The sequence below is a fragment of the Dermatophagoides pteronyssinus genome, unplaced genomic scaffold, assembly GCF_027571235.1.
Source record: "Dermatophagoides pteronyssinus isolate colony J.1.1.1.1 unplaced genomic scaffold, Derpt_VIB-CSIC_2022.12 sq0008, whole genome shotgun sequence".
In the NCBI taxonomy this organism is placed as follows: domain Eukaryota; kingdom Metazoa; phylum Arthropoda; class Arachnida; order Sarcoptiformes; family Pyroglyphidae; genus Dermatophagoides; species Dermatophagoides pteronyssinus.
The window spans coordinates 1,337,043-1,363,783 of NW_027461532.1; the positions used below are offsets into that span (position 1 = coordinate 1,337,043).

Genomic DNA, 26,741 nt, shown 5'->3' on the forward strand with positions numbered 1-26,741 from the left:
TCTCATCTTGAATGGAAAAAGAATTTCCGGGAAAATTTTTCTTCTTTTCAATTTCAAAAAATGTTTTTTTTAATTTTAATTCTAGAAAAAATTCTAAGGAAAAAGAATTTGATTTCGATTTTTTTTACATTGATAATCATCACGTCGTATACAATCAATTGGATGTAATGTTTTATTCAAACAAATATGAACTTCACTGAATACGGATATTTGTCGATGATTTTGATTACGATCTTGATTACGATTTTGTTGTTGTCGTTTTTGACGTATTGATAAATTATCATCAATTAATGAACATTCAATACGAATTTTATGATTGCCAATATATTTTCGTAGATTACGATGTACATCATCTAGATTATAATATTGACCATTTTGAAATTCGGTTGATGATAAATTGAATCGATTATAAAGTCCAAGAATTGTTTCAAAATATTTTCGTTGATTTTTTAATGGTCGTACATTACGTGCACAAGTACCATGTTTTTCCCATTCATGTTTCCAAAATCCATGATGATAGCTACCCGGATGTAATGTTGGCCATTTTTCCAATAATTCATTATAAAGATTTCCTTGATGCATTATTGATTGATCATATTTTGGACCACAACAATATTCTGTATTTGCCAAATTATTCAATTCATCATGACCAGATCGTTGTTGCTGTTGTTGTTGTTGTCGATTATCAATCAATTTTACAGCACGACGATTTCTACCAATCGCTTGTTGTGGATATTGATTTGGCCATAAACCATGTATTAACCATCGATGTTGTCTAGCAATTGTATGATTACATTGTTGTTTTTCTAAACAAAATGATTTTGGCCATTGTATTGCCAATACAAAATAATCAAATTGATAATTTAGATTACATTGTTCAGCTTGATTTGTATTCCGGTTTGTTGATGATGATGTACCATGATTTTTTTGTTGTTGTTGTTGTCGAAGATTATTACCACCACCATGATTTTGTCTATTTTGATTGAAATTTGTTTGTTGTTGATTTGTATTCGAAAAGCTACGTATCAAATTTTGTGATCCTTGTTGTGTCCAGGCATTCTGTCCTTGTTGTTGTTGTTGTTGTTGTGCCAAAACAATCCATATGGAACCAATGATAATGTAAAATGATCGAATCAGTAAATTCATTTTTTTTGTTGTTGTTGCTGTTTTGGCTCAATAGAAAAAAAAATCCCTTTTCTTTCCTCTATTCACTCATAACGAACATTAACATTGAGCTTCGTAGATAGAGCTTGATTAATGAAAGCAACAACAGAAAAAATTAGAAATTATCAATGGTAATCATTTCAGATATGGAGATAAATATCTTTTTTTTGAGTTTCGATTCGGTTGTGATTTTTTTTTTTGATCATTGATCAAATCAAATCACATTTTGTTGTCGTTGTTGTTGTTGTTCGAAATTAGATTTGATCACAGTAATTAATCAATCATTTGATAATTAAAAATTCATCATTCACAATCAAATATATCAAGCAAAGAGACCATGTATAAAATATTTTAAAAATTGAAGAAAAAAAAACGATAGACCGATATGACAAGATGTTTTTTTCATTCACATTTTCCATCATTAACAAATCAAATCAAATATCAGTTCATGGAAACAACGACAAAAAAATGTTTCACAATTAAGGCCATCATCATCATCATTATCATGATGATTTAACATTAATTTGTTTTTAATTGACATTTCTGAAATGAATGAATGAATGAATGAATGAATGTAAAAAAAGAATGACAAATGATAATTATATGATGTTGATCATCATCATCTTATAACGATGATGATGATGATGGTAATTTTCCATTCCTTTTTCACATCTCAATGATAATGAAGTAATTACAACAACAAAAATCATCAGATTTGATGCGATGGACATTGTCGGAAAGCATGTGGGTGTGTGTGTAGATTGTGGACATTCACAAACGACATGTCACAAACATTCGAAAATAGCAAAAAACAAAAAATTTCAAATTTGGTAAAAAACAAAAATCCTTAATTTGAAAATTTTCATTGTTAAATTGTATTTTGTTCAACAACAACAAATTACAAGGTTATCATCAACATTCAACATTCAACGGGTTAGTGAACCTGATCAATTTTCTATTTTTTTTTGCCAACAACGGAACAATTTAATTGAAAAAAATTCTCTCCAAATGGAACAATCAAAAAAAACATTGTGAAACAACAACAAATCTATGATGAAATTGATTTTGTCAACACAAAAACAAACATTTATTATTCAATTATCAGATCAAAGTTTATTGAAAAATGAACACCAAGAAAAAAAAATGTTGTGTGCAATATATCAACACAATAAATCAAATCCGATTCTATCAAATCATGTTGATTCTTTTTTTTCAAAGAAATGATTTCTTCATCACAAAAAAAAACAGTAAACATTTTTCACAAAAATAATTTTCGAGGTCATTTCAAAAAAATAAATAAATAAAAATACAGGTTTTGTTCCTTCTTGTTGTTGTTCGATAAAGCTTCAAAAAACGACGTCAAAAATAATTTTAAAAAGTTTAAAACTTTATATAAATAGAAAAATAATGTCTTTTTTCTCTCCATCAAATCAAAATGTTTTCACCGTAAATTGTTTGTTTGTTCCAATATTCAATCTTGATCCATAATATTTTCATTCGTAGAACTATTATCATCACCATCAATCATTGATGACATTTTTATCAATTTACCACTACCATCATTATTATTTGATGATTGTTCTTGTTTGTTATTATTACCAGTTATTGTTGAACGTTCTAAATAATCTATTGTTGGTTCATAATATCGAAGATTATTTTCATCAAAATATTCATCAAAATTATTTGTACAATATTCAAAAAAATCATCATTAAATATATTCAATAAACGAAATAGATTTTGATCACAATGATAATATTGTAAATATGATGGATATCTTGTAAATAAACGTAACAAATGTATTGGTGTATAGATTTCTATTGGTTCTTTAATTGATTGATCTTTAGCTGTCGAAACATTTGATGATGATGATGAAATTTTTTTTGATGATTGTTTTGTTGTTGAATTTGTTTTTGTATCAGAATTTTTCCGTGATCTTATTTTCGGTAAATAATTATTATCCACTTCGGATGGTTGATTATTTTCCTGATTACTAATATCAATATCGGTATTATTATTATTATTATTATTATTCGAATGATGATGATTACCAAAAATTTCAAAATATTGTAATCGTTCTAAATTGAATAATAATTGTGTTGATAATACTGTATTAAAATAGATACGAATATTTTTACAATATTCATTACAACAACTTTTCAATGTATTTATACCGATATTATCGAAACGTAAATTTGATGAAAATGGATCCATTTGAAAATGTAATGGTGGATCTAATTTTGAGAATTTATTTGCCAACGGTGATTCTATCGATGATGTTGATGATGATGATTCTTTCAGTTGACGATCAGCCAGATAATCATCAAGTAAATCTTGTGCTGTTTTTTTCAAATCATTTAATCGTAAAATTTTCTTTCGTAATTTTATCTGTATATAATCTTCCAATAATGTATCCATTAATTTTTTTGGAATATTAAATTTCGGTCGAATATTAATCAATTTATGATCATCATCAGTAACATATGTTAATCTTGTTGTTCGTTTACGTCGACGGCGAGCCGATGATGATTGTGATGATGATGTTGTTGTTGTTTGTGATTTTTCATCCATCATTGAATCATTAGCTAATGATGATGATGATGATGTATTGGCCATTGATTTTCGTTGTACTAGAAATGAGTAAAAAAATGACAAAACAAAAATTTTATAAATTACAAGTCAAATAGAAAAGAGAACATTGAGAAACTGAACACATTTTTTAGGAATTATTTAGGAAGACATGACTGGAATCAAAAAATTGTTTTTGTTTGTTTTTGGTCAAATCAAATGGGTAAAAAACAATCAAAGACTAGTTGAGGTGGTATATTGTAAGAAGAAAAGAAAAAATTCAATTACCATTTGAACCACCATCAGAATGATTACCCGATGATTGATTAGCAGTCGACGATTTTGATGTTGATGATGATGATCGATCATTATTGTTCGATGCTGTTGTTGTTGTTGATGATGATGATGATCGTTTATCACTACCGGTACCACTATTGCTACCTGTAGAACCACCACCTCCACTGCCGCCGCCTCCGCCACTACCACCACCACTACGACGATTACGTCGAGAATTTTGTTGCCGCAATGATTCTTCATATTTCAAACGATTTTCCGCATTTATCTTCAATATACGATCATTGACAACCCATTCATCCCAATTTTTATTCCAACCATGATAATGTACAAAATATTTTGGTAAATTTTCACGTATTGCTGTTTTCATAACACGTGCTTCATAAATATCATTATCATGTGTACAATAGATTTTATCACCAACTTCATAAATAAATTGATTTTGATTATCACCACCACCACCACCACCATCATTATTAATCGATGATGATGATGATGATTGTCGTCCACGATGTTGTGATTGTTGATTATGATGATCATTCATATCTGGACTTGAACTAGCTGTTGATACGCTGGCACTCATTGTATTTCTTCAATTATGATTTTTTTTTAATTAATCAGGAAAATAATCGTTTTTATCGATAATAATGTTGTAATTTGTAGAGAATCTGAAAAAAAACGAAAAAAACAATGAAACAATTTATTTTTCTGGAAAAAAAATATATAATTTCGAATCGGTTATGAAAAGCATAAAGTTACGTCAATGTGCGAAAAGAATTGGAAATTTGAGTTGGACAATATATTTCGGTGCGGTATCAAATGAAAAAAGAGAGAGAGAGAGAGAGAAAGAAAAAAGATCGAGCAATGTTCGATCACACACAGACAGACAATCTTCTTTTCGAAAACATTTCTTTTTTTGCTTTATTAGCCGCTTTTCGAAAACTATTTTTTTTGTTTAGTACGAATTTTATGTCAATAGATGACGTGATCTGTGTTGTTGTTGTTGTTGTTGTTTATCAATTCGAATCTTTTTCCGTCTGTGTGTGTTTGTAATGTATTTTGAAAAAAATATTTCAACAAAAAAAAATTTAAAAAGAAAAAAAAACATTTTAATTATAATTAATTAAATCAAGCAAACAAAAATTAATTACAAAAATCATCACATATTGATAAGTGAAAATACAAAGAGTTTTACAAAAGTTTTAATTGGGTGTCAAAATTCTCATCAGATTTTATCACAGAATTTATTAATCACAAAATGTTGTTGTTGATGTGAGTTGATTATTTTTGTTTTTGAACTTCAATTTTGAATCAATAATAAATTGGTTTTTGTTGTGTTTACCCCAAGACAAACAAACAAACAAACAAAAAATTCACAAAGAAATTTCACAAGAAAAAAACGAAAAAAATCAATAAACTAATGTTCCGGGTATTCACACACACACGTTGATCACCAATTTGTCTTATCAACAACCACAACAACAACCTTTTTCCACCCACACTTTTGATGATGATGATTATAATAATGAAAATGGCATTCGATTCATCAACACTTTTTCCATCCAAGAACGGATTATAAACAGGGGTGAAAAAAAAGAAGATTAAACACCTACACACCTACACACTAAACATACACACACACTGATTCTTGCATTTATAAATGGCCAAAAATCATCCAATGATAGATTGAATTGATGAAACAAAACAACAAAAAAAATTACAAAAAAAAATTATTCTGTAAATTTTATCAAATTAAAAAAAAAATTTATTTTTTTTACTTTTCCGGTATTTATTTATGTATAAAGTGTAAATGTATATATTGTGTGCAGATGTCTTTTTTGCATTTTGGCTATTCAAAATATTTTGTTACATTTTATAGCTGATTTTTTTCTTTTTTGGTTGACGATTCAAGATGATTGTTAAATATTTTATCTTTTTTTATGTTGTTAAAATGAAAAAAAAAATTTAATGAATCCAAAAACAACAATGCGCAAAATAAGATATGAATTTTTTTTTTTAAATGAAAAACAACAATGATTGATGGTATCAATATAATAATTTCATATAAAAATCACTTTCCCAAATTCGATCCAATTTTTTTTTCTCGAAAAATTCCTTTTAGTTTTTCATTCATTCATTTCTCATGTTCTGTAGTTTATTCATTACCTTGTTCATGATGTTTTTCCCTTTGTAGTAGTGGTAATGGTTGTTGTTGCTGTTGGTTTTGTTGATTTTCATTGACAACAACGGAAATTAAATTGTCCACTATTTCGACAATCAATGATGACAAACGATGTTCTGAAGATTTAGAGATCATTTCATCATGATTATCATCATGATTGTTAATATAGGAAGATGATTTAGAATCGGATGTTTTTGTTGTTGTCGTTGATGATGATGATGATGATGACGAAGAGGAAGAAGATGAGGAACCATCAGAATAATCTGAACTCCTTGATGATGATGTTGAGGAATTGCTTGTTGATAATGTTGATGAAGTTGAATTTGTCATATCATCATTTGAAGATTGACTTAGACAATCATCATCATCATCATCATCAGCCATATCAATATCGGATACAATTCGAATTGATGAATTGCCAACATCATCATTATTATTATTATCATCCTCATCATCATTATCACCTTGATGAATTGGTGAAATATGATTTAGATATTTTTCAATTGAATAATGCATTTCACTGGATAATTGATAATCCTGATGCTGTTCCATTGATTGTTTTTCATTATTCGTATCGATTGGATTGACATCATCATTATGATGATTATTTGTTGAATGTGGATCATTATTATGTTGATGATGATGATGATGACTATGATTTTGAACATAATTTATACAATATGTAAGACTATTATATCGACTATATAATTGTCTTAATAATTTTCTTAGACATTTGTTTTCTTCGTAAATTTTTTCTTTTATACAACATGATTGACAATGTCGTTGCTGTGATAATTGTTGTGATCCATCACAATTTTCACTTGTTCCGGTTGAAATGATATTATTATCATCACCAACACAACAACCACTTGTTGATTTATTTGTCATTATTGTTGATAATGATTTGGATGAACTTTGTTGTTGTGGTTGTTGTTTCAATATTTCCAATTCTTTTTCCATTAATAGATATTCTTTTAATAGATCACTTTTGGACATTGAATTTAATCGTTCAGCATGCATCGTATCATATGCTTCATGAAATTGTTGTTCAAGAAAATACGATTCATCTTCCGGTGAACTATAATAATCTTCATTTAATGGCGATAATAATGAAGATGATGATGATGGTTGTTGTTGTTGCTGTTGATGTTTTTGTTGTTGTTGATCATGTTGTTTACCAGAATGATGATCATCTAAATCATTGATACGATCATGTTTGGATTGTCTCATTTGTTGTATCTGACCACTTAATGCTTCGAAATCAATTTCTTTTGAATGTTCATTCATAATAAATTGTGTTGTATTATATGGTGCTAATGGTTGACCATTTTGTACACAATTTCTATGTAATCTGGTCACTTCACCTGCATTACATTCTGTCCAACGCATTCGTTTTCTTTTCAAACAATCTTTACTATTATCATTATCATCATTACAATCATCATCGATAAGATTTTGTTCATTACAATTATTGCTACATTGACCATCAATATTATTTTTGGATTTAGTCCATTTTATTGAACGTTTACGTCGACGTTTTGAACGAGTACGACATTTCTTCTTATTATTATTACGATTGTTTTTGTTTTTATTGTTACGACCAAATAGACCAGTATTGATAACTAAATTATCATTTTGTTGGCTACTATTATTCTGGTTCTGATTCTGATTATTATTGTTGTTGTGCTTATGATTTTGGCTTATTAAACTATTTTTAGCATTCAACATTGAATAATTACGTTTAACAGCTTTAGAATTTTTAGGAACGGAAATGGCAGCAGTAGCAGCAATAATAAGTGAATTATTACATTCACAACATTTGTTATTATATGATGGTTGTAATGAATTTGTTTGTTTCGTATGAATGAATGATGGCTCACCATTATTAAGATTATTATTCGCCGTTACTATTGGATGATGTGAATGATGAATATTTTTATTATTTAAATTAATAACAGATGATGAAGATGTTGCTGCCAATGTTTTTGCTATCGCTGTCGATGATGATGATGATGATGATAATATTGGCGAACAATTGTTGATTCTTCTATGTTGCAACTTATTTATATTAAGATGACTATTATTGTTGTTATTATTGAAATTACGATTATTATTATTATGATGATGATATGGCAAACGATAAGATTGTTGTTGTTGTTGTTGATGATGAAAATGATGATTTCCACAACATTTCATTTGATGATATTGATTTTTTGATTTATATGGTGAACAAATTGAACGATTATTAAATTTAAATGGTGAACCATTATTATTATTATTCACTATGTTTGTTGTTTGCATATGTTGTTGTTGTTGTTGATCCAAATTTTGATTTCTTACAGATGGTGTCAATGATTTTGGAAGTGTTGATTTATTATTCGTATCCTGGATTTGTTGATTATGATGTTGATATAGAAATTCATTATCATTGTTGTTAATTAAACAGGAGGCAATATTATCGCCATATATTTGTTGATGTTGATTTGTTGAAATTGTCATCTTCGATAATTTGGATGTTGATGCGGATTTAGCCAAAGATTGATTAACAATCTTTTGTTGTTTTGGCTTCGGCAATCGAAAAGATGATGTTGATGAGGATGAGGATGATGATGACGATGACGACGACGATGATGATGATGATGATGCAGATGATAATGATGGTGGTGGAAGAGGTTGCTGTTGTACGGCTGGTATTATGTTTTCTATGTCCATTAGGATTAACATTTGAACCACAAATTTATGGTTTTTTATTTTGTTTCAATGAAAAAAAAAATTAAAATTTCTTTTGTTTTTGTTGAAAAAAGATTGTAATACGAAAACAATAAACATTTATTTACTGTGTGTTCATGTAAAGTGTGTGTGTGTGTTTCGGGATTATTTCATCGAAGAATAACAATATTTTTTTTGAAAAAAATCGAATAAAATTTTTCGAATGGAAATAGGGAAGAAGAAAAAAATTAAAGATTTTAAAACGCGCGCGCTTGTTATAATCGTTGTTTTATGTTATGAAAAAAAAATTTTAATGTGGAAGCTTTAAATTTTTGAGATAAAATAATTACATCATCAGTGATCCTGGATCATCAATGTATTTTGTTTATGTAGACATCTGTCGTTGACAAGAAATATCTTCATGAATTTTGATGATGATTGAGGAAGAATTGTCGAATTTTTCAAACAAAAAAAAAATCGTTTTGCGCTTGTGCACAACAAAACATTCGAAATTCTTTTCGCGGATTTTTATTTTTTTGAAAAAAAATGATTTTCTTCTTTTAGATAATTTTCTCTTCTTTCTTGTAATTTAGGTTAGACGCATATTACACAAACAACACCATACATACACACACACATTTGATGATTTAAATTGTATCTTGATGAAGAGAAATTTTTCTCTATTTTTTTTCAAAAATGAAAATATTGATGATGATTGGTGGAAGCGAAGGAAGATGCTGAGAGCGAGAGAGAGAGAGGATATTTTTTATTATTCAAGAGTTAGTGTTTTGCAAAGTTATATAGTAGGAAAAAAAAACAAGCAACACACAAATGTAAAAAAAAAAAGAGGAACAGACAGATAAAGCCAACTTGTAATGATAAGATTTTTTGCTGTTGTTGAAAATTCTAATTCAATAAAATGATTGAATGAGAATGATATCGTATAAAACGTGTGTATGACGTTCTACGGACAAATATCGAATGAAACATTTCAGGATATTTTGGTATGCTTCTTATAGTCTCACACAGTGAAATACACAAAACTCTCTTTTTCTCTTTCGCTCTCTTTCTCTCTCTCTAACACACTTTTATCGTGTGTGTGTGTGTGTGTTTGCACTGATAACAATTTTCGTTACTACTACTACCTGCCTTAGGATGTGTGGCTATATATCTTTGATATTTGGATATTTTGAATCCAAATTGTTAAATTACCACTACTTTTTTTTTGATATAATTTCTTTTTCGAATGTTGTAGAAAAAAAACTAGCAGCATCTATTTGAGATGGAATTGAAATTTTTTTAGTAGTGGCATAAGATATAATGAATAGGATCCAAGGATAATTGGATATCCGTATAAAATGTACATGTAAGAAAAAAGTAGTAGCATAGATGATAGTTGTTGATTTTTTTTTGTTGGAACAGCATCCAATATTGAATGGATAACAACAAAAAAAATACTCTGCTCACAACAACAATCCAGGCAAGCAATAGAACAGGAATGCTGCCGTTATTTTTTTTTCCTTCACTGTCCATAAAGTTTTTACCGCTTTTAACCATTATAAAACATTATAAATGAATGGAACGAATTGTGTTGGGATTTTTCGAACACACACAAAAAAAAATTTCCTTCTTTCAAGTTGTTGTTGTTGTCGATAACACACAAATCAACAACAACAAACAATCGTAAAATTTTCTAATCATCGATAAGATTGGAATAATCATTTTAAAAGATTTCTAAAGATTTGAAAATATAAAGCAGGAGATGAGAAAAGAAGATTCATCCGAAAAAAAATATTGGATTAAATTTAGATATCACAATCCTCTCTCCCCTAACTGAAACAAAACAACAACAAAAAAAACGAAGTAATCCTGTAAATTTTATATATATAGGGGAGATGAAATCCTTCATCAAACATCATCATCATCATCAAGAACAACGCAAAAAAAATAATAATAAAGAGCGAGAGTCTCTCTCTCTCCATCATTATCATCATCATCATCATGATCCTCTGCAAAAAAAATATAAGCCTAAATACATTCGAGTCGACTCGTTTTTTTTCTGTTGTTTCGATAATGAATAGAAAGAAAATGATGGAAATGGAGAAATGAAAAAAAAACTGAAGCTTTTTTGGATTCGCTCGAATGCAGTTTTTTCGCTGTTGTTTTGGAGTTTAGGTTATGTCCAATATCCATCATCATCATCATCATCATCAACACAATGGTGGTATACATTCGAATCAAAAAAGCTTGGAGCATTTTGACACCAGAAATGCGAACCAAAAAAAAAAAACAACCCTAAAACATCATCATTCGGGAATACAATTGTCATTTTTATATTCGAAAATGTATTATATGAATAGGATCCTTGATGGGTTGGGTTTATATATAGTGGTTGGCTTGAATGTATAAACAGGGCTTTATTCCAAAATACACACACACACACACAGTACACCGCCCTTTATCATAATTGTGTTAAGATTTTTTTAGAATTTGGAATTTAGAATTTTTTGTTTCTAAATTCAATTCAATCGGTTGAAATTCAAACAGATCTTTGTGGACAGATTTTATGATTCAAAAAAATTTTTCCTTAAACGAATAGCCAATTAGCCTTTCCAAACAAAAACAAAAATCAAATGGATTTTTGATTGATTAATTGATTTATTTTTCCAACAAACAAACAAAAAAACATTGTATCTAATTCAAACTTTTAATCGTTTCGTTCTTTTTAAAAATGTTTTTGATCCATCATTCTCAGTTAGGATAATGATGATGATGATTAGAAATCGAAGAATGGCTGTAGCATTTTTTTTACTCAGGATTTTTTTTTTTTAATAATAAAAAGTCTCTCTCCTTCTGTGTTTATGTGGAAAACAACTAAACAAAAAAAAAAAAAAAAATACAATTTCCACATTTCGTGGCAAAGTTAGGTGTCATTTGCCTAAATGTATATAAACATGGCCAACATGCCCATCATTTTGTTGATTCGATTCTTTATTTTTTGGATTGATTTTCATTTTGATTAATTGATTAATTGATCATTGATATCGATGTGATTTTTTTTCCTTATATTTCTCAATTACAAGGAACTTTTTTTTAATATGAAAAAAAACATCATTTATTTATGTCATCATTATTGATTATCATTCAATCAAAAAAAAAATCAAATCAAATCAATGAAACCACTTGAATAACACACACATACTGTTATTATCATTTTGCTGAATTTTATGATTTTATGTAAACAGCAACGAAATGAAATTTCTTTTTCTTTTCTTTTCTTTTCTGTTTTCATTGATTTTGTTGAAGTTCATTTTGTTTACAAATCAAATATTGGCGAACGAAAAGAGAACGAACCGAACCGAACCGAACGATAGAAAAAAGATAGAGAAAGAAAGAAAAAACGATGATCCAAACATAAAATATTGAAAAAATTTTTTGTTTCCTTGAATATTATCCGCGGGTTATATGATCCAAAATACATAAATTCTTGTTTTTTTCATCATCGTCATCATCATCGCCTATTTTGATTCATCTACCTCAATTAACGGATGGGTCAATATAGTTTATGAGGAAATAAGAATTTAGGAAATTTAATAATAATTATATGGACATTATCCTATTCGATTCGATTGAATCAATGTCCGTATAAATTATAATTTCTTTGTAGGATTTTTTTTTGTTCTATTTGATTCAAATTATGGTAACTTATTTGTGATAACAAACAAACAAAAAAAAATCAAATTGAAATACTTCCGTCCAAACAAACAAACAAACAAAAACTCAATTTTGTTGTTGTTGTTGTTGATGATGTTTCTAAATATCACTATTTACACACACACACACAAACATTCAAAAGTCTCAAGGCTATACGATAAGGTATATATATAGTTATAGTCACAATGTATTAAATACCGACATTTTCAAACTAAAAGATAATGAATTCCGTACACTGAATTTTCACTATAGCCAAATACATCCTATATATAAACACCATATAGACATAGAGCAAAACCATATATTTATATGGTTCCTGTTCTCGTTTTGGAACATTTTTTTTTCTTTCTTTCACCATCATTGTATTTCATATTTTTGTTGTTGTTGTTGTCATGTTTGATTTCCTTATTGGAACATTATTTTTTTTTCTTCAAAAATTCGCAATTCTTTTTTTCCCTGCTTGGAGATGAAAAATCCAATCAAGAATTTTTTTTAAATATTTGATGATGATGATGATTCAAATCAACGAAGGATTGTTCCCTGTTTGCATATTTTTTTCAGTTTCGGTATTCGAAATTCGAATTGTATGATTTTTTGTCGGTAATGGAACGAATGTACCAAAAAAAATCTATAATTTTGGGTTTCAAAAAGTTTTTTTTTTTTGATTAACGGAAAATCTGTTTGGTCAGTCATTATATGTATGAGTTGGGTGGGTGGTGGACAAATATTGTCAATTTGTCCATTATGTTTTGGGGGGGGTAATGTTTGGTTTCTATCATCATGACGGATCGGATGGATGGATGGATCGAATCTACCACCACCCCCTTCATGCATGTTTTGGATTCAAAATATTTTTGTTGTTTTTTTTTGCTCGAAACCAACAGTCCTCATTTCATTTTCCCGAAACATTATCATTCAATAAACAGGGTGATTCATAGTAAATAGTAAAATGAAAATGATTCACAATGATAATAACACCCTGTATCCAAAAATCAAACAGTGTATACTTTACAATTTATCAGTTTTTCAATTATGAAAATTGATGATTGAGATTTTCAAAACGTGACTCTCAAATACATGTACGTACGTACATTCACAACAACATAACATTATAATGATCATCACATTACAAATAATTCAGGATGACAAGTTTTTTTTCCTTTGTTTTTGACCAATATTTGTGAGAAAAAAAAATATTCATGATTCAACCGAACGAAGATATCCGGTAAATAATGAAACATTCGATAATCGTATCGATTGACGCATGCGTTTTTTTCAAACATTTTCACTTTTTTCTTTTTTTGAAATTCGAATGAATTCTTTTTTTTTTTTGTCAAAAATGTTCCATATTTTTTTCTACAAAAAAAAACTTTAAAGTTTTTCATTTCAAAATTATTATCGTTGACATTTATTTTTTAATCTAATCAAAAAAAAAATTTAGGAAAAAAGTTAACAAGATGGCACCACATTAAGCTTTTGACATTATTTTTCCCCCCACAAAAAGTTTCTTCTTGTTCCTTTTTTTCCAAATTTCAAATTGTATTTTTTTGGTAGAAATGTCAACAATTTTTGTGTTGTTATTGGTGTGATTTTGTTGATCAATGAATTCAATCAACCACACAAACATTATTTCGTTTCGACTCGACAAATGTTGATTATTATGTGAAAAACATACATAGATTTGAATAGATTATTCAACAACAATGCAAAACGAAGAGAGAGAAAAAAAAAAAAAATACTCAACAACAATCCTGTTCTATTCGGTGCAATTCTTTGCCCTTTGCCCGATTTTTTATCATTTTATTTGTCCTCGATCATCGATAATGATGATGATGATGATGATGACCTCGAAACAATCAACCATTCAAAGTGGTGAAATGATGATGATTGATAGAAAGAGAAACCAGTTTTGTTTTACAATTATAATCATGAAAAAAAAGGAAGAAAGGTTAACCCTTTATTGAAATAATAATTATTTTTTTTTCATTAAATTTTTGTTTTTGTTTTTGTTTTTTTTTAGATAACATCCCAATATTGTTGTTGATCAGTACCGAATATAATGAATATGATTAAGGCAAATATATAATAAAAAGCACTGATTAAGAATGCAATATGCCATCGTTGAATAATTGTCGATGCAATTGTTGAATCCAATATTAGACCAACAATATATGGTGCCAATATACCATTGATAAATCCTAACATCAATGTAATACCGCTTACAGTACCGACAAAATTCGGTGCATAATCCGATACCATTGTCCATTCACCACCGGTTACAAAACCATATCCAAACATTGCAATAATCAATAATATTATGACAATAATTTTATCATCTTCTTTATCAAATATAGTTATCAATATTAAACAAATTGCCGGTACTAACATTGCAATTGTTTGTGATAATTTACGTATGATTACTGGTCGTTTAAAATATTGTTTAACAATCATTTGATTGACAATATATGGTGAAAGAAAACATGTAATACCATATGCTAATGCTGTTGCTGAATTAATAAAACCATTATAGGTAATATCGATATGATAAACACTATGTAAAAATGATGGTAATTTACTAAGAAACATAAAATAACCATATGAACAAGCCGATTTTGATATAATCGATGACCAAACAGCTGTCGATGTTATTATCTTTAACCATGGTGTAGTTGGAATTTTTTTCTAAATTTTTGTTTTTGAAAAAAAAATGAAAAAAAATTTCTTCTACCAAAAGCAAAATTAACTAACCTTTTCGTTGGATTTTTGTTGTTTATCATCAAAATTTTGAAAATTTTTAATTTTTCCATTATTATCATCATCATCATTATTTTCGATAATAACAACAACAGGATTATTATCAACAAAATAAAGCCAAAGAATTAACCATGGTATATGAAATGCTGAACAAACATAAAATACTAATGGCCAACCAATAGATGTTTCACAAAGATAACCACCAATCAAATATATTATGCTACTACCAAGTGAAACACCAATCTGAATACCGGAATTTGCTTTTGATCGTTGTTCTGGTGGAAACCATTGTACATATAAATAAAATAATGCCGGATATGTAAATGCTTGTGTTGCACCGATAATTATCTGTATGATAATTAATATAATAATATTTTGATTTGCTGCCCATGGTATTAACATTGTCATTACACATGGTATAAAAACACCGATAAATGCAAACCATTTTCCACCATATTTTTCCGTAAAATTTCCAGCAATTGTTGGTATTAACCAATAAAGATAGAATGAAGATCCTAATATAATACCCTATAATCGTTTTTGGAGAATTTTTTTCTTAATTTTCTCAAGTTTTAACGATTTTTCTTCTTATACACTTACCTGTAATGTTTCACTCCAATCATAACAAGGTGGTCCATTACCGGATTCAGTTAAATTATCCAATTTTGTTGATGAACTTGTCATACGAACCATAGCAACACTGAAACCTGCTCTTTGTGCAAACATTAATGCACAAGAATATATTCCCAATAATGATATGATCCATTTTTGTTGAATCATTTTTTTGTTGTTGTTGCAATTTTCGTTGTTGTTTTTTTTTGTCGAGATTAATTCACAAAGTTATGAAGAAAGAAAAAAAACGATAAAATGTTTAAATTAATATTGATTATTTATAAATGATGAAAATTGAATGTTTTTATAATCATCATCATCATCATCATCCATGTGATCATCACTCACACTTAACAGAAAACAACCAACCAACCAACAAAAAAAAATAAAAGGATTGTAAAAAAGTAATTATCACCATTATCGTCATCATAACCTATTAATAATAATAATATTTTTTTTCCATTTGAATCAAAGATCCGTCATCATCATCATCATCATCATCAATTTAAAAGATGTCCCGAGAAAAATTATCATTAATATTTGTATTGTATTGTTGTTGTCGTTAATTTATGAAAATTTATTGAACAAACAAACAAACTTTGGATCATCCATCCATCCATCCATCCATCCATATCAATTCATACAACAACAACAAAAATCTGACAATTTAAATTAGTTTTTCTCAAAAAATTTTTCAAATAAAAAAAAAAATCAAGGTAATTATGTAATAAATTTTTGGATTAATTATTTGGTTTTTTTTTATAATTATTGTTTATTATGTTTTTTTTCTGTTGTTGTTGTTGTTGTTTTATGGTCAAATTTTATCCCAATATTGTTGTTCAACAGTGGATAAGAAAAAAAATGCTATATAACCAATTAAATATAATGCAGCACTAATCCAAAATGAAATATTCCATTTAAATTGTTCATCACCTAAATCTGAATCCAATATCATACCAACAATATATGGTGATAAAAATCCGGCAATAAAACCCAATATATGTGTAAAACCACTGATAACACCAACCAGATTTGGTGCATATTCCGAAATCATTGTCCATTCACCACCGGTAAAAAAACCATAACTTAACATTGCCATTATTAATAATATAATCATTATTGTTTTTTGATTAATCAATGTTATTAATATTAAACATAAACATGGTATTAACATTGCAATTGCTTGAAATAATCTTCGTATTATTAATTTAGATATATTCAATTGATCTATCATCCAATTTGATAAATATGGTGATATAAAACATAATAAGCCATAACTACCGAATGCACCGGCACAAATAAAACCATTTTCAACTATATCAACATTATATGTTTGATCCAAATAGGCAGGAATTTTACTTAAAAACATATAAAAACCATATGAACAGGCAAATTTACTTAACATTGATGACCAAACTGCACCGGATTTTATTATTGCTAACCATGGTGTTTCAATTTGTTTTGAATTCTATTTAAATTTTTGGAATAAAATTAGAAACAAAATTGGGATTTTTATTTTAAAATAGAATCGAACCTTTTGATCAACATTTTTTGATAAGTTTTGTTCATTATCACCGGAATCAATATCTGATGGATGATTGGAACCAAAATAAAGCCATAAAAATATCCATGGTACATGAAGTGCAGCTTCAAAATAAAAAATTAATGGCCAACCAATCGATGTTTTACAAAGTGAACCACCAATCAAATACATTAATGTACCACCAATTGATTGTCCAACTTGTATACCTGAATTTGCTTTTGAACGTTGTTCCGGTGGAAACCATTGTACATAAAGATGAAATAATGATGGATAAATAAAACCTTGTGTTGCACCAATCAAAATCATAACAATAATTAATAGATAAACATTTATTGTTGCTATTAATGGTGTTATTGCTGTCAATATACAAGGACCAATAACACCGATCAATGTAAACCATTTTGCACCATATTGTTCAATATAATTGCCAACAATTGTCGGTACAATCCAATATAGATAAAATATACCGCCTAATATTATACCCTTTGATTTGAACAAAAAAAAAGAAAAAATTTCAATTCAAATTTAAAGAAAATTACAATATTTTTTAAATAATTCATACCTGTAAAGTTTCACTCCAATCAAATATCGGTGCATTCGAAACCGTATTCGTACCATTATTATTATTATCAATTTTCATTGTCATACGAACCATTGCAATACCAACACCAGCACGTATTGCATACATTAAACCACATGAATACATTCCTAATATAGAAATTATCCATTTTCTTTCAATTATATTCATTATTATTATTATAATTATATTAAATAAGCGTAACAATTTTGTTAATTATAATAGTTTCAGGAAACAGATTTCAGATCAAATAACAAACGACAATGATTTTCATCAATATCATAAGAATGACACATTAACTTAATTAAATTGTAAAAATTCCTTACAAAATTTTCTATTTCAACCAAATATCACCAGTTTCGTTTTGTATTGTCCTGGGAAACCAGCAAATAAATACCCTCTTTCTATAATTTAATTAATTAATTATGAAAATCAAAGTTCATCAACAATTCATCAGATGTAAGTTGTAAATTTGATTGTAAATTATAAAAAAAAATTTTATTATTATTATTTCTATTTTACAAAATCATAAATAATAATTTTACAACTTTTTCGTTTTTTTTATTGTTCTAATTCTTGTGTGTGTGTGTGTGTGTGTTTTACAAATTGTCAGGTAAATTTGTTTTTTACGTCATTGTTATTGATGTTCGATCATCACTATCATTATTATTATTATTATTAGTATTAATTTCTGTCGATCGATTTCTAATTTTTGAATTAATTACTTTACATTTTTCATCATCATTATCATCATGATGATTATTATCTTTAATAATTATTACATCACGATCCCATGTTTGTTGTTGATCAGTTGCAAATAATAAAAATGTTAATCCACCAATAACATAGATAATAACGGCAATATAAAATACTTTATTCCATTGTTGCATATCAGTATGATTTGAATTTTTATCATCCAATAGAACGCCAACAATATATGGTGCAACAACACCCATTGCAAATGCTAAAATATTGGCCATACCAAATACAGTACCGGCAAAATTTGGTGCATATTCCGATATAATTGTCCATTCACCGGCACTAAAAAATCCATACAACATCATTGCCATAATTAACATTACAATTACTGGTTCAGGTTTTGAACCGAATGCCGGTATCAATCCTAAACATATTGCCGGTCCAAATAATGCTATTGATTGAAATATTTTCCGTACAATCAGTCGTCGAATACCAAAACGATTCATTAAAACATTGGCAATTGTTGGTGCTAATAAACTTGCTAAACCATTGGCAAGATTTGTACCGGCATAAACCCAACCATTTTTAAATAATTCAATTTGAAATGCATTCTCCAAATATGATGGTAATTTTGTTATCATTAAAAAATAACCAAAACCCGAACACATTTTTGTTATTAATGAACATAAAACCGGTATAGAAAATATCATTCGTAACCATGGTGCTTTAATTTTTTTCTAAATCCATTGTAAGAAAAAGAAAACATTGGAAAATGATGAAAATAATTTTGTTAAAATATAAATAAAATTTTACCGAAATAATTTTTTGTTGAACATTTTGTTGTATATAGATAAGTTCTTCAGATGATATAAAACGATTTGTATCCGGTTCGTTTGTCGATAAAATAAACCATAAAATTAAGAATGGTAAATGAAATAATGCAATAACATAAAAAACAGCTTGCCATGACCAATATTGTGCAATATAACCGGCTAATGCTGACATTATTGTTGAACCAATTGAACCACCAAATATTAAACCAGAATTTGCCATCGATAATTCTTTTATTGGAAACCATTTAACATATAATGAAAACATTGCTGCATATGTAAAACCATGAAAACCACCAACCAAAATACGATTAATAATTAATGCCCATGCATTACCAAATTCAATCATAACAGGTGTTAATAAAGCTAAAATACATGGACCTAATGCACCGAAAAATGCAATCCATTTACCACCAATTGCATCAGTTGCTCTACCGGCTAATGTTGGTACAAAAATATAAAGATAAAATTGTGCACCAAGTATAATACCCTTTTTATTTTTTCATGAAAAAAAATTTCATTAATTTTTCAAAAAACTTCCAATAAAAATCAATCCAAAATCAATTTACCTGTAATGTTTCACTCCAATCATATAATGGTTGATCGGATATGGATGATGAGGTATAATTGAATGATGATGACGATATGTTTTGATTTTGATCAACAACAGGATTTTTAGTCATTGCAACAACAGCAACACTAATACCGGAACGATGCATATAAACTAATGAACATGCATATGAACCAAGTATAGCGATTATAATTCTTAAACGAATTGCCATTATCTTTTTTTTTATTCTTGTCGATCTTGTTGTTCACTATTACTACCTTTGTGGGTTTGTTGTTTGTTTGTGGCTTTGTTTGTTTGTTTTTTGAATTTAAAATTCAAAATCAATGATAAATTTACTTAATTTTTTTGATGATAATAATGATTGATTTGTGATGATAATAAGACAATCATTTAAATAAAATGATTATCATTACAAAAAAATTATGATAATTAAAAATTCATTGTTTTTATTTTATAAATTTAAAAAAAAATCACTAAAAAAAATCGGAGATCAGATAATGGTAATCCAACATGTTGTTGTCACTTTTGTTGGATCGTTGTCATTGTGTAAATCGGATGATTTCTTTTTTTTTTTTTTACTTTAAATCTTTTCTTCTCTCAACATCGTTATTAATTTTATAAATATGAATGATGATAATAATCATTATCGTAGGTGTATGTACTTTTCTTTAATTGATTTAATGATTAAATGATGATGATGATGATGATGATGATGGCACAATAAATTCAAAAATTTTTAAATGTTGTTATCATGTAGTTGTTATAAGGATGAAAAGCTTTCTCTTTTTTTCGATGTATGTATGTATATAGCACACTGGATGGATGATGACGATGTGAAAAAGAAAAAATGTTTGTTCGAAACCAAAAAACCTAAATCAAAACAAGAAAAAAAAATCAATGTTTTTTAAATATATTACATTACAGGATATATTTTTATTGCTTACCATCCTTTGATTGAGCAAAATGCGAGAAAAAAATATATAAACAAATTTTTGGAGAGAAATCGTTGTATTTTGGTGTTGTTGATCGATTAATTTCCGGATATTTTCGTTTTCACTTGTTAATTTGATCGTTATCTTGGTCATCGACTTTTTTGCTTGGTGGTCATGATGATGATGAAAAAAAAATCTTGATGATGATTTAAATTGAAATTTTTTTGGCCACTCTTTTTTGCATTGGAGATTCAATACCAAAAATTTATTAAAATAAATGAATTTTTAAATGTCAGCTTACATCGAATGATGATGTATTCGTTTCTTTCCACATTTCCCCTGATCAACATTGAATATTTTTATTCTATAAATAACAACTAATTCTATACGAAAGATTAGTGAAATTTGATAATTCTGTTATTGTTGTTGTTGTTTATAGAATAAACAGAATCCAAAGAATATTCTATTCAAACAAAACAATTCTAATTTGAATTTATACAATGAAATATATTCAATATTTTCCGGATATACTTTTCCAATATGAATTGGATAATTTTTTTTTCTTTTTTTTTTTGGCTGTTCTTTGAATAAACTCCGCCCAATAAAGAAAAAAAACATACGATAATTTTTTCGTTCGATGATGGTGAACCAAAAAAAAAAAAAAAAAATTGGTTTACATTTGCATCAATATTTTGTTGATGAAGATGATGGCGGTGATGGTAGCTGGTAATTTGAACAATAAATTTAAATCAAGAGCCTATGATGTAACCATAACTGTGGTAAACATTTATGCATGTCTGTGTTCGCGCGCGGTAAGCATCGTTGTTAATCGATTCATTCATTCTGTGTGAACAATATGGCCAACATCGAACAAAAGGTATGTTTGTTTTTTTTAGTTTTATTTTCGTTATGATTGATCATTTGATTTTTGAAAAATTAGTCATCTATTCTGGAATTTGTGGATAAAAATATTGCCAATGGTTCTAAACAGTTACCAAATCATTCGATTCAAATATTCATAATACATTCGATTGTTCGAGAATTTGTACAGGAATTCGAAACAATTTATGGACATAAATTTTGTCATTTAGATCAATGTAATAATAGTCAAAGTTGGCAATCATTACAACTGGCAACTGAAATCAATAATGGTGATAATGAAAATATGATCGATAATTTAACATTAAAAAATGCACATGATTTTACTGAAGAATATGTTGATAAAGTGGTTTCAGATTTCATACGAATTTTTTCTGAAAAAAAATTTGTTAAATTTTTTAATGAATCCAATTGTGATTGTGGTTTTGATAATTCACGTGGATCATTCTATGAATTAGCAATACGTTGGTCAACAATTATTACTGATAAATTATGGGAACAAATACATACCGGTATGTGGGCAAATGTTTCAATATTTTCACGTATGATTTATTCATATCATAAATGGTTACAATCATTATTAATATTGTTAACAATACAAATTCCAACAAATAATATTATCGATTTATTGATCGAATCATTAAAACTATTGGATGATGGTCTTATTATGAGTCCTGATTTACGAAATCGATTATTATCCAAAATGGCTTCCATTTTACATCAAGTTTTAGTCATGATTTTGGATCGTTTATCACCAAACGTACAATTTGAATGGAATTTGAAATGGAAACAATGGAATACTTTGGCAGAGAAAAAATTTGAAACCAATCGTAATTTATATTTTCCATTAGATATGCTTCGTTTTCCAATCAAAACTATTGATCATCAATTAGAAATGTTAGAATTTGAACAAAATTTTCTACGACAAAATCGTCCATTCATTATTAAACGTGGTTTTAATGATTGGCCTTGTTTAAATGAACGAAAATGGTCGTTAAAATATTTGCTTAAAAAAATGGCATTTCGTCGTGTACCGGTTGAAATTGGATCAAAATATACATCGGATGATTGGTCACAAAAAATTATGTTCATTTATGAATTTATGGAAAAATGGATTTTTCAACATTCAAAACCGATTGGTTATATGGCACAACATAATTTATTTGATCAGATTATTGATCTTCATTATGATATTGATGTACCAATTTATTGTGCTATCAGTGATTCATCTAATGATCATGATGATGATGATGATGATGATGATGATGTTCAAGATGATGATGATGATAAAAAACTAAATTCGGCCATAAATTTTGAAATTAATGCCTGGTTTGGACCGGCCGGTACTATATCACCATTACATTTTGATGGTCGTAATAATTTCTTTTTACAAGTGATTGGTACCAAATATGTTCGTCTTTATTCACCCGAAACATCGGATAAACAAATCTATCCAAATCCAAAAGATTCATTATTATGGAATACATCACAAGTAGATTTTGAAAATGTTGATGAAGAATTACATCCAGAATTTAAAAATATTCATCCAAATCTTATACATGATTGTTTTCTTAATGAAGGTGATGTATTGTTTATACCAAAAAATTGGTGGCATTTTGTTCGATCATATAGTGATAGTTTTTCCATCAATTATTGGTGGTCATGATCATTTGAAACTAAACAAACATTTTTTTCACCTAAACCAATTTTACCACCGAATCAAATCTAACTGAAATGACAAGTCAATACAGATATTTTGATATATTTTTGAATTTTTTTTCTTTTGATTTAAACTTCAAAAATTGAAATAAACTTGTTTTTTTTGAAAATTCTTTTCTCCAAGATTCTTGATTACAGCGCATGTATAAATCGAATACAAGAATCCTTTTTTTTTTTGAATGTAGTAACAGTATATGATGATGATATAGAGAAAAAGGATCCGCCATTGTTATTTAATAATGTCCGATGATACCGCTACCACTACTACTATTTCATACAGCTGAAATGAGTTCTTTTAATTTTTTTTTGTTCGTTCGAATAAAATCTGCATTTTTCTCTCACACCAAGTCAGCACACAATTTTTGGTTATCATCGTTTTCTTCAAACTTTGGAACCTTTTCGTTTCTGGATTCTTATTTAGATTCATCATTATTCATTATATAGAAGAAGGTATATTTGGAATTGAAAAAAAACACCATTGTCTGTCGCTCATGTCTTGTGTATGTGTGCGAGTGGTTTTTTTTTATCCGACCAAACTGAAATTCTTAAATTTTGTTTTGTTTTCAAAAATTTTAGGTTGTCCATGATAAACAATTTTATTTTGAAAAAATATATTCATCATTGTCATTATTAATTGAATAAATAATAACAATTGATGATGATGATGGCCGAAGTGAAACAATCTCCATCCGCATCATCAACGCCGGTTAAGGTGAATCAAACAAACAATCAACAACAGCCAACATCTACTGGATCATCAAGTAATATTAAAATTAATATTCGTTCATCAATGGATAATAATAATAATAATAATCCATCATCTAATAATAATACAGGAGGCGGTGGTGGTGGTAATCCAAAAACATTTAATAGAAATAAATCTGATTCTGATATTGATCCACAGCATCAACAACAACCATCGGATAATCAACAACAATCGCAGAATAAACAACAGCAACAACAACAGAATAAAAAACGTAAATCAAATAGTAATCATCCACATTATCATCATAATCAAGATGGTGATCAATTATCTGCTAATTATAATGGTATGCCATCATCGTCAATGATTGGTCCACGTTTAACTGGACAGCCAATATTTGAATTTCCACCGCCAGATCAATCAACCCAAACATTTACAGGTTTGATTTTAAATTTGCTTGTTTGTTGTTCTTATTTTATCAATTTACTATTCATATTATAGGAAGATGTCGTTTATTCGTAGCCAATCTACCATCTACAGCAACCGAAGAAGCATTACGTAAATTATTCTCTGAATTTGGACAAATATCTGAAATATTCATCGGAAAAGGAAATCAATTTGCATTCATTAAAATGGATACACGTAGTAATGCAGAAAATGCAAAAAATGCATTGGATGGTAAACCATTCGAAGGTCGTACATTACGTGTACGTCTTGCTGCTCATGCTGCTGCGATCAAAGTAACCAATCTTCCGCCATGTGTTTCCAATGAATTATTACAGTTTGCATTCAGTACATTTGGTCCAGTTGAACGTGCCATTGTTGTTGCCGATGATCGTGGTCGTTCAATAAATGAAGGCATTGTTGAATTTGCACGTAAATCCTCGGCTCAAGCAGCGATTAAAAAATGTACAAATGAATGTCTATTATTAACGGCATCACCACTTCCTTGTGTAGCTACATCGCTTGAATCACGTGATGAAGAAGAAGGTGTGCCGGAAAAAAATATTCAATATCAATCGGATTATCGTCGTGAACGTGAAATTGGGCCCAGATTTTCCGAACCAAGTACTATTGAAAATGAAATTGCAAAAAAATGGAAAGATTTTATTCAACATGAAGCCGAACGACGACAAGCATTCGAGGCGGAAATGCAACAAAAACGTGAAAATTTTGTTGTACAAATGGAATATTTTCGATTGGAAGAGGAAACCAAACGATTACGTGAACAATTACAACGAATGGAATCACAAGTACAACATATGAATGTTGAACGTGATTCACGACAAGATTATGAACGACAACGTGAAGAAATGCGTCGACACCATGAAAATGTTATGCGACAACAGGAAGAACAATTGATGGGTGGTCAACAGCATACACCAAATGAAATGAATATGTTACGACGACAGGAAAGTGATCTTCGGCAACAAGTAACAACCTTACATCAGATGCTTGAACGACAAGAACAATCGTTACGTCAAATGGATCCGATGGGACAACATGTAAGTTGTTTAGTGATTTTTTTCCTTCTTTTTTTTGAATTTTTTTTTGTTGACATCTGTAGATGGATTCACAAATGTATGGACAACAACAATCACAAATGATGCCTGGTAATAATGTTGGTAATGGTCCACCACAGCCAGTTCCGCCGCCACATCAAACACCAATGTCTGGATTGATTGGACCGATACAACCATCACAGCCACATGGTCCTGCAAATCCATATGGTCATCAACAGAATCATCATTTTGGTGGTTTACCACCTCCACATTCGCAACATCAGCAGCAACAACAACAACAGCAGCCACAACAACCACCACAACATCCACAAATGAATCATCATCATCATCCTTATGGTGGTGTACCACCTCCATCAATGCCTGGTCATCATCCTGGCGGACAAATGCAACAACCGGTACCGATTGTACCTTATAATGGTGTTCCACCACCACAATTATATGGTCAACAACCCCCATCTCAACAACAGCAACAACAACAACAATCTGGAATGAATCATGAAAATGGTAATAATAATTATGGAAAACGTAATCGACGATATTGAAATCCAATGATGAATGATAAATGAATGGATTAATATTTTTGGTACTTTTGAATTCTTTTGCATATTATTTTCATCACATCAATTTGAAAAGTATCTTTGCATTCTTTTTTTTTATTTTACATTTTCTTTCTCTCTCTCTCTCTCGTTTTTTTCCATCCATTTATTTTGAAACACTGATTAATAATTTTTCACTATCATCATCTACATATTTCTTATTATAATATCCAT

The 26,741-nt window shown here is 28.6% G+C and overlaps 6 protein-coding genes and 2 long non-coding RNA genes across 15 annotated transcripts; 3 read left to right on the forward strand and 5 right to left on the reverse strand.

Annotated features, from left to right (window-relative positions):
- Positions 1-51: 51 nt before the first annotated feature.
- Positions 52-1,322, reverse strand: LOC113788991 (ribonuclease Oy-like). The gene has a single exon (XM_027338469.2). It carries the CDS (start codon positions 1,144-1,146, stop codon positions 94-96), a length of 1,053 nt encoding a protein of 350 aa, XP_027194270.1. The 5' UTR covers positions 1,147-1,322; the 3' UTR covers positions 52-93.
- Positions 1,323-2,213: 891 nt separating this feature from the next.
- On the reverse strand, positions 2,214-10,071 carry LOC113788990 (uncharacterized). 5 transcript variants are annotated; one of them, XM_075820924.1, is made up of 4 exons: positions 4,784-4,900; positions 4,019-4,692; positions 3,337-3,792; positions 2,214-3,270 (listed from the first exon to the last, which is right to left on the reverse strand). In XM_075820924.1, exons 2-4 carry the CDS (start codon positions 4,605-4,607, stop codon positions 2,636-2,638), a joined length of 1,680 nt encoding a protein of 559 aa, XP_075677039.1. In that variant the 5' UTR covers positions 4,608-4,692; positions 4,784-4,900; the 3' UTR covers positions 2,214-2,635. The 5 variants fall into 5 exon arrangements, with proteins under 5 accessions (XP_075677039.1, XP_075677037.1, XP_075677036.1 ...); XM_075820922.1 differs by lacking the exon at positions 4,784-4,900 and adding an exon at positions 9,266-10,028 and having other exon boundaries at positions 2,214-3,792; XM_075820921.1 differs by lacking the exon at positions 4,784-4,900 and adding an exon at positions 6,191-6,328 and having other exon boundaries at positions 2,214-3,792.
- On the forward strand, positions 5,032-5,636 carry LOC142645201 (uncharacterized). Its single transcript, XR_012846358.1, has 2 exons — positions 5,032-5,296; positions 5,373-5,636. It is a non-coding gene; the product is annotated as an uncharacterized LOC142645201 (long non-coding RNA).
- A 4,036-nt stretch (positions 10,072-14,107) lies between the features above and the next one.
- On the forward strand, positions 14,108-17,125 carry LOC142645197 (uncharacterized). The gene is made up of 3 exons (XR_012846357.1): positions 14,108-14,577; positions 14,650-16,399; positions 16,470-17,125. It is a non-coding gene; the product is annotated as an uncharacterized LOC142645197 (long non-coding RNA).
- LOC113789047 (sialin-like) lies at positions 14,562-16,287 on the reverse strand. Its single transcript, XM_027338533.2, has 3 exons — positions 15,984-16,287; positions 15,378-15,911; positions 14,562-15,311 (listed from the first exon to the last, which is right to left on the reverse strand). Exons 1-3 carry the CDS (start codon positions 16,161-16,163, stop codon positions 14,646-14,648), a joined length of 1,380 nt encoding a protein of 459 aa, XP_027194334.2. The 5' UTR covers positions 16,164-16,287; the 3' UTR covers positions 14,562-14,645.
- Positions 16,721-18,464, reverse strand: LOC142644803 (sialin-like). Its single transcript, XM_075820907.1, has 3 exons — positions 18,101-18,464; positions 17,530-18,021; positions 16,721-17,463 (listed from the first exon to the last, which is right to left on the reverse strand). Exons 1-3 carry the CDS (start codon positions 18,284-18,286, stop codon positions 16,810-16,812), a joined length of 1,332 nt encoding a protein of 443 aa, XP_075677022.1. The 5' UTR covers positions 18,287-18,464; the 3' UTR covers positions 16,721-16,809.
- Positions 18,465-18,652: 188 nt separating this feature from the next.
- On the reverse strand, positions 18,653-21,570 carry LOC113788980 (sialin-like). The gene is made up of 5 exons (XM_027338458.2): positions 21,449-21,570; positions 21,160-21,380; positions 20,214-21,085; positions 19,628-20,134; positions 18,653-19,551 (listed from the first exon to the last, which is right to left on the reverse strand). The coding sequence occupies exons 3-5, from the start codon at positions 20,424-20,426 to the stop codon at positions 18,742-18,744; spliced, it is 1,530 nt and encodes a 509-aa protein (XP_027194259.1). The 5' UTR covers positions 20,427-21,085; positions 21,160-21,380; positions 21,449-21,570; the 3' UTR covers positions 18,653-18,741.
- Positions 21,571-21,754: 184 nt separating this feature from the next.
- Positions 21,755-26,713, forward strand: LOC113788966 (uncharacterized). Of its 4 annotated transcripts, XM_027338445.2 has the most exons (5): positions 24,054-24,195; positions 24,322-24,506; positions 24,582-24,887; positions 24,950-25,953; positions 26,016-26,713. In XM_027338445.2, the coding sequence occupies exons 2-5, from the start codon at positions 24,401-24,403 to the stop codon at positions 26,511-26,513; spliced, it is 1,914 nt and encodes a 637-aa protein (XP_027194246.2). In that variant the 5' UTR covers positions 24,054-24,195; positions 24,322-24,400; the 3' UTR covers positions 26,514-26,713. The 4 variants fall into 4 exon arrangements, 3 of the variants coding, with proteins under 3 accessions (XP_027194246.2, XP_027194244.2, XP_075677021.1); XR_012846356.1 differs by lacking the exons at positions 24,950-25,953; positions 26,016-26,713 and adding an exon at positions 21,755-22,024 and having other exon boundaries at positions 22,088-24,195; positions 24,582-24,702; XM_027338443.2 differs by having other exon boundaries at positions 24,322-24,887.
- Positions 26,714-26,741: the final 28 nt, after the last annotated feature.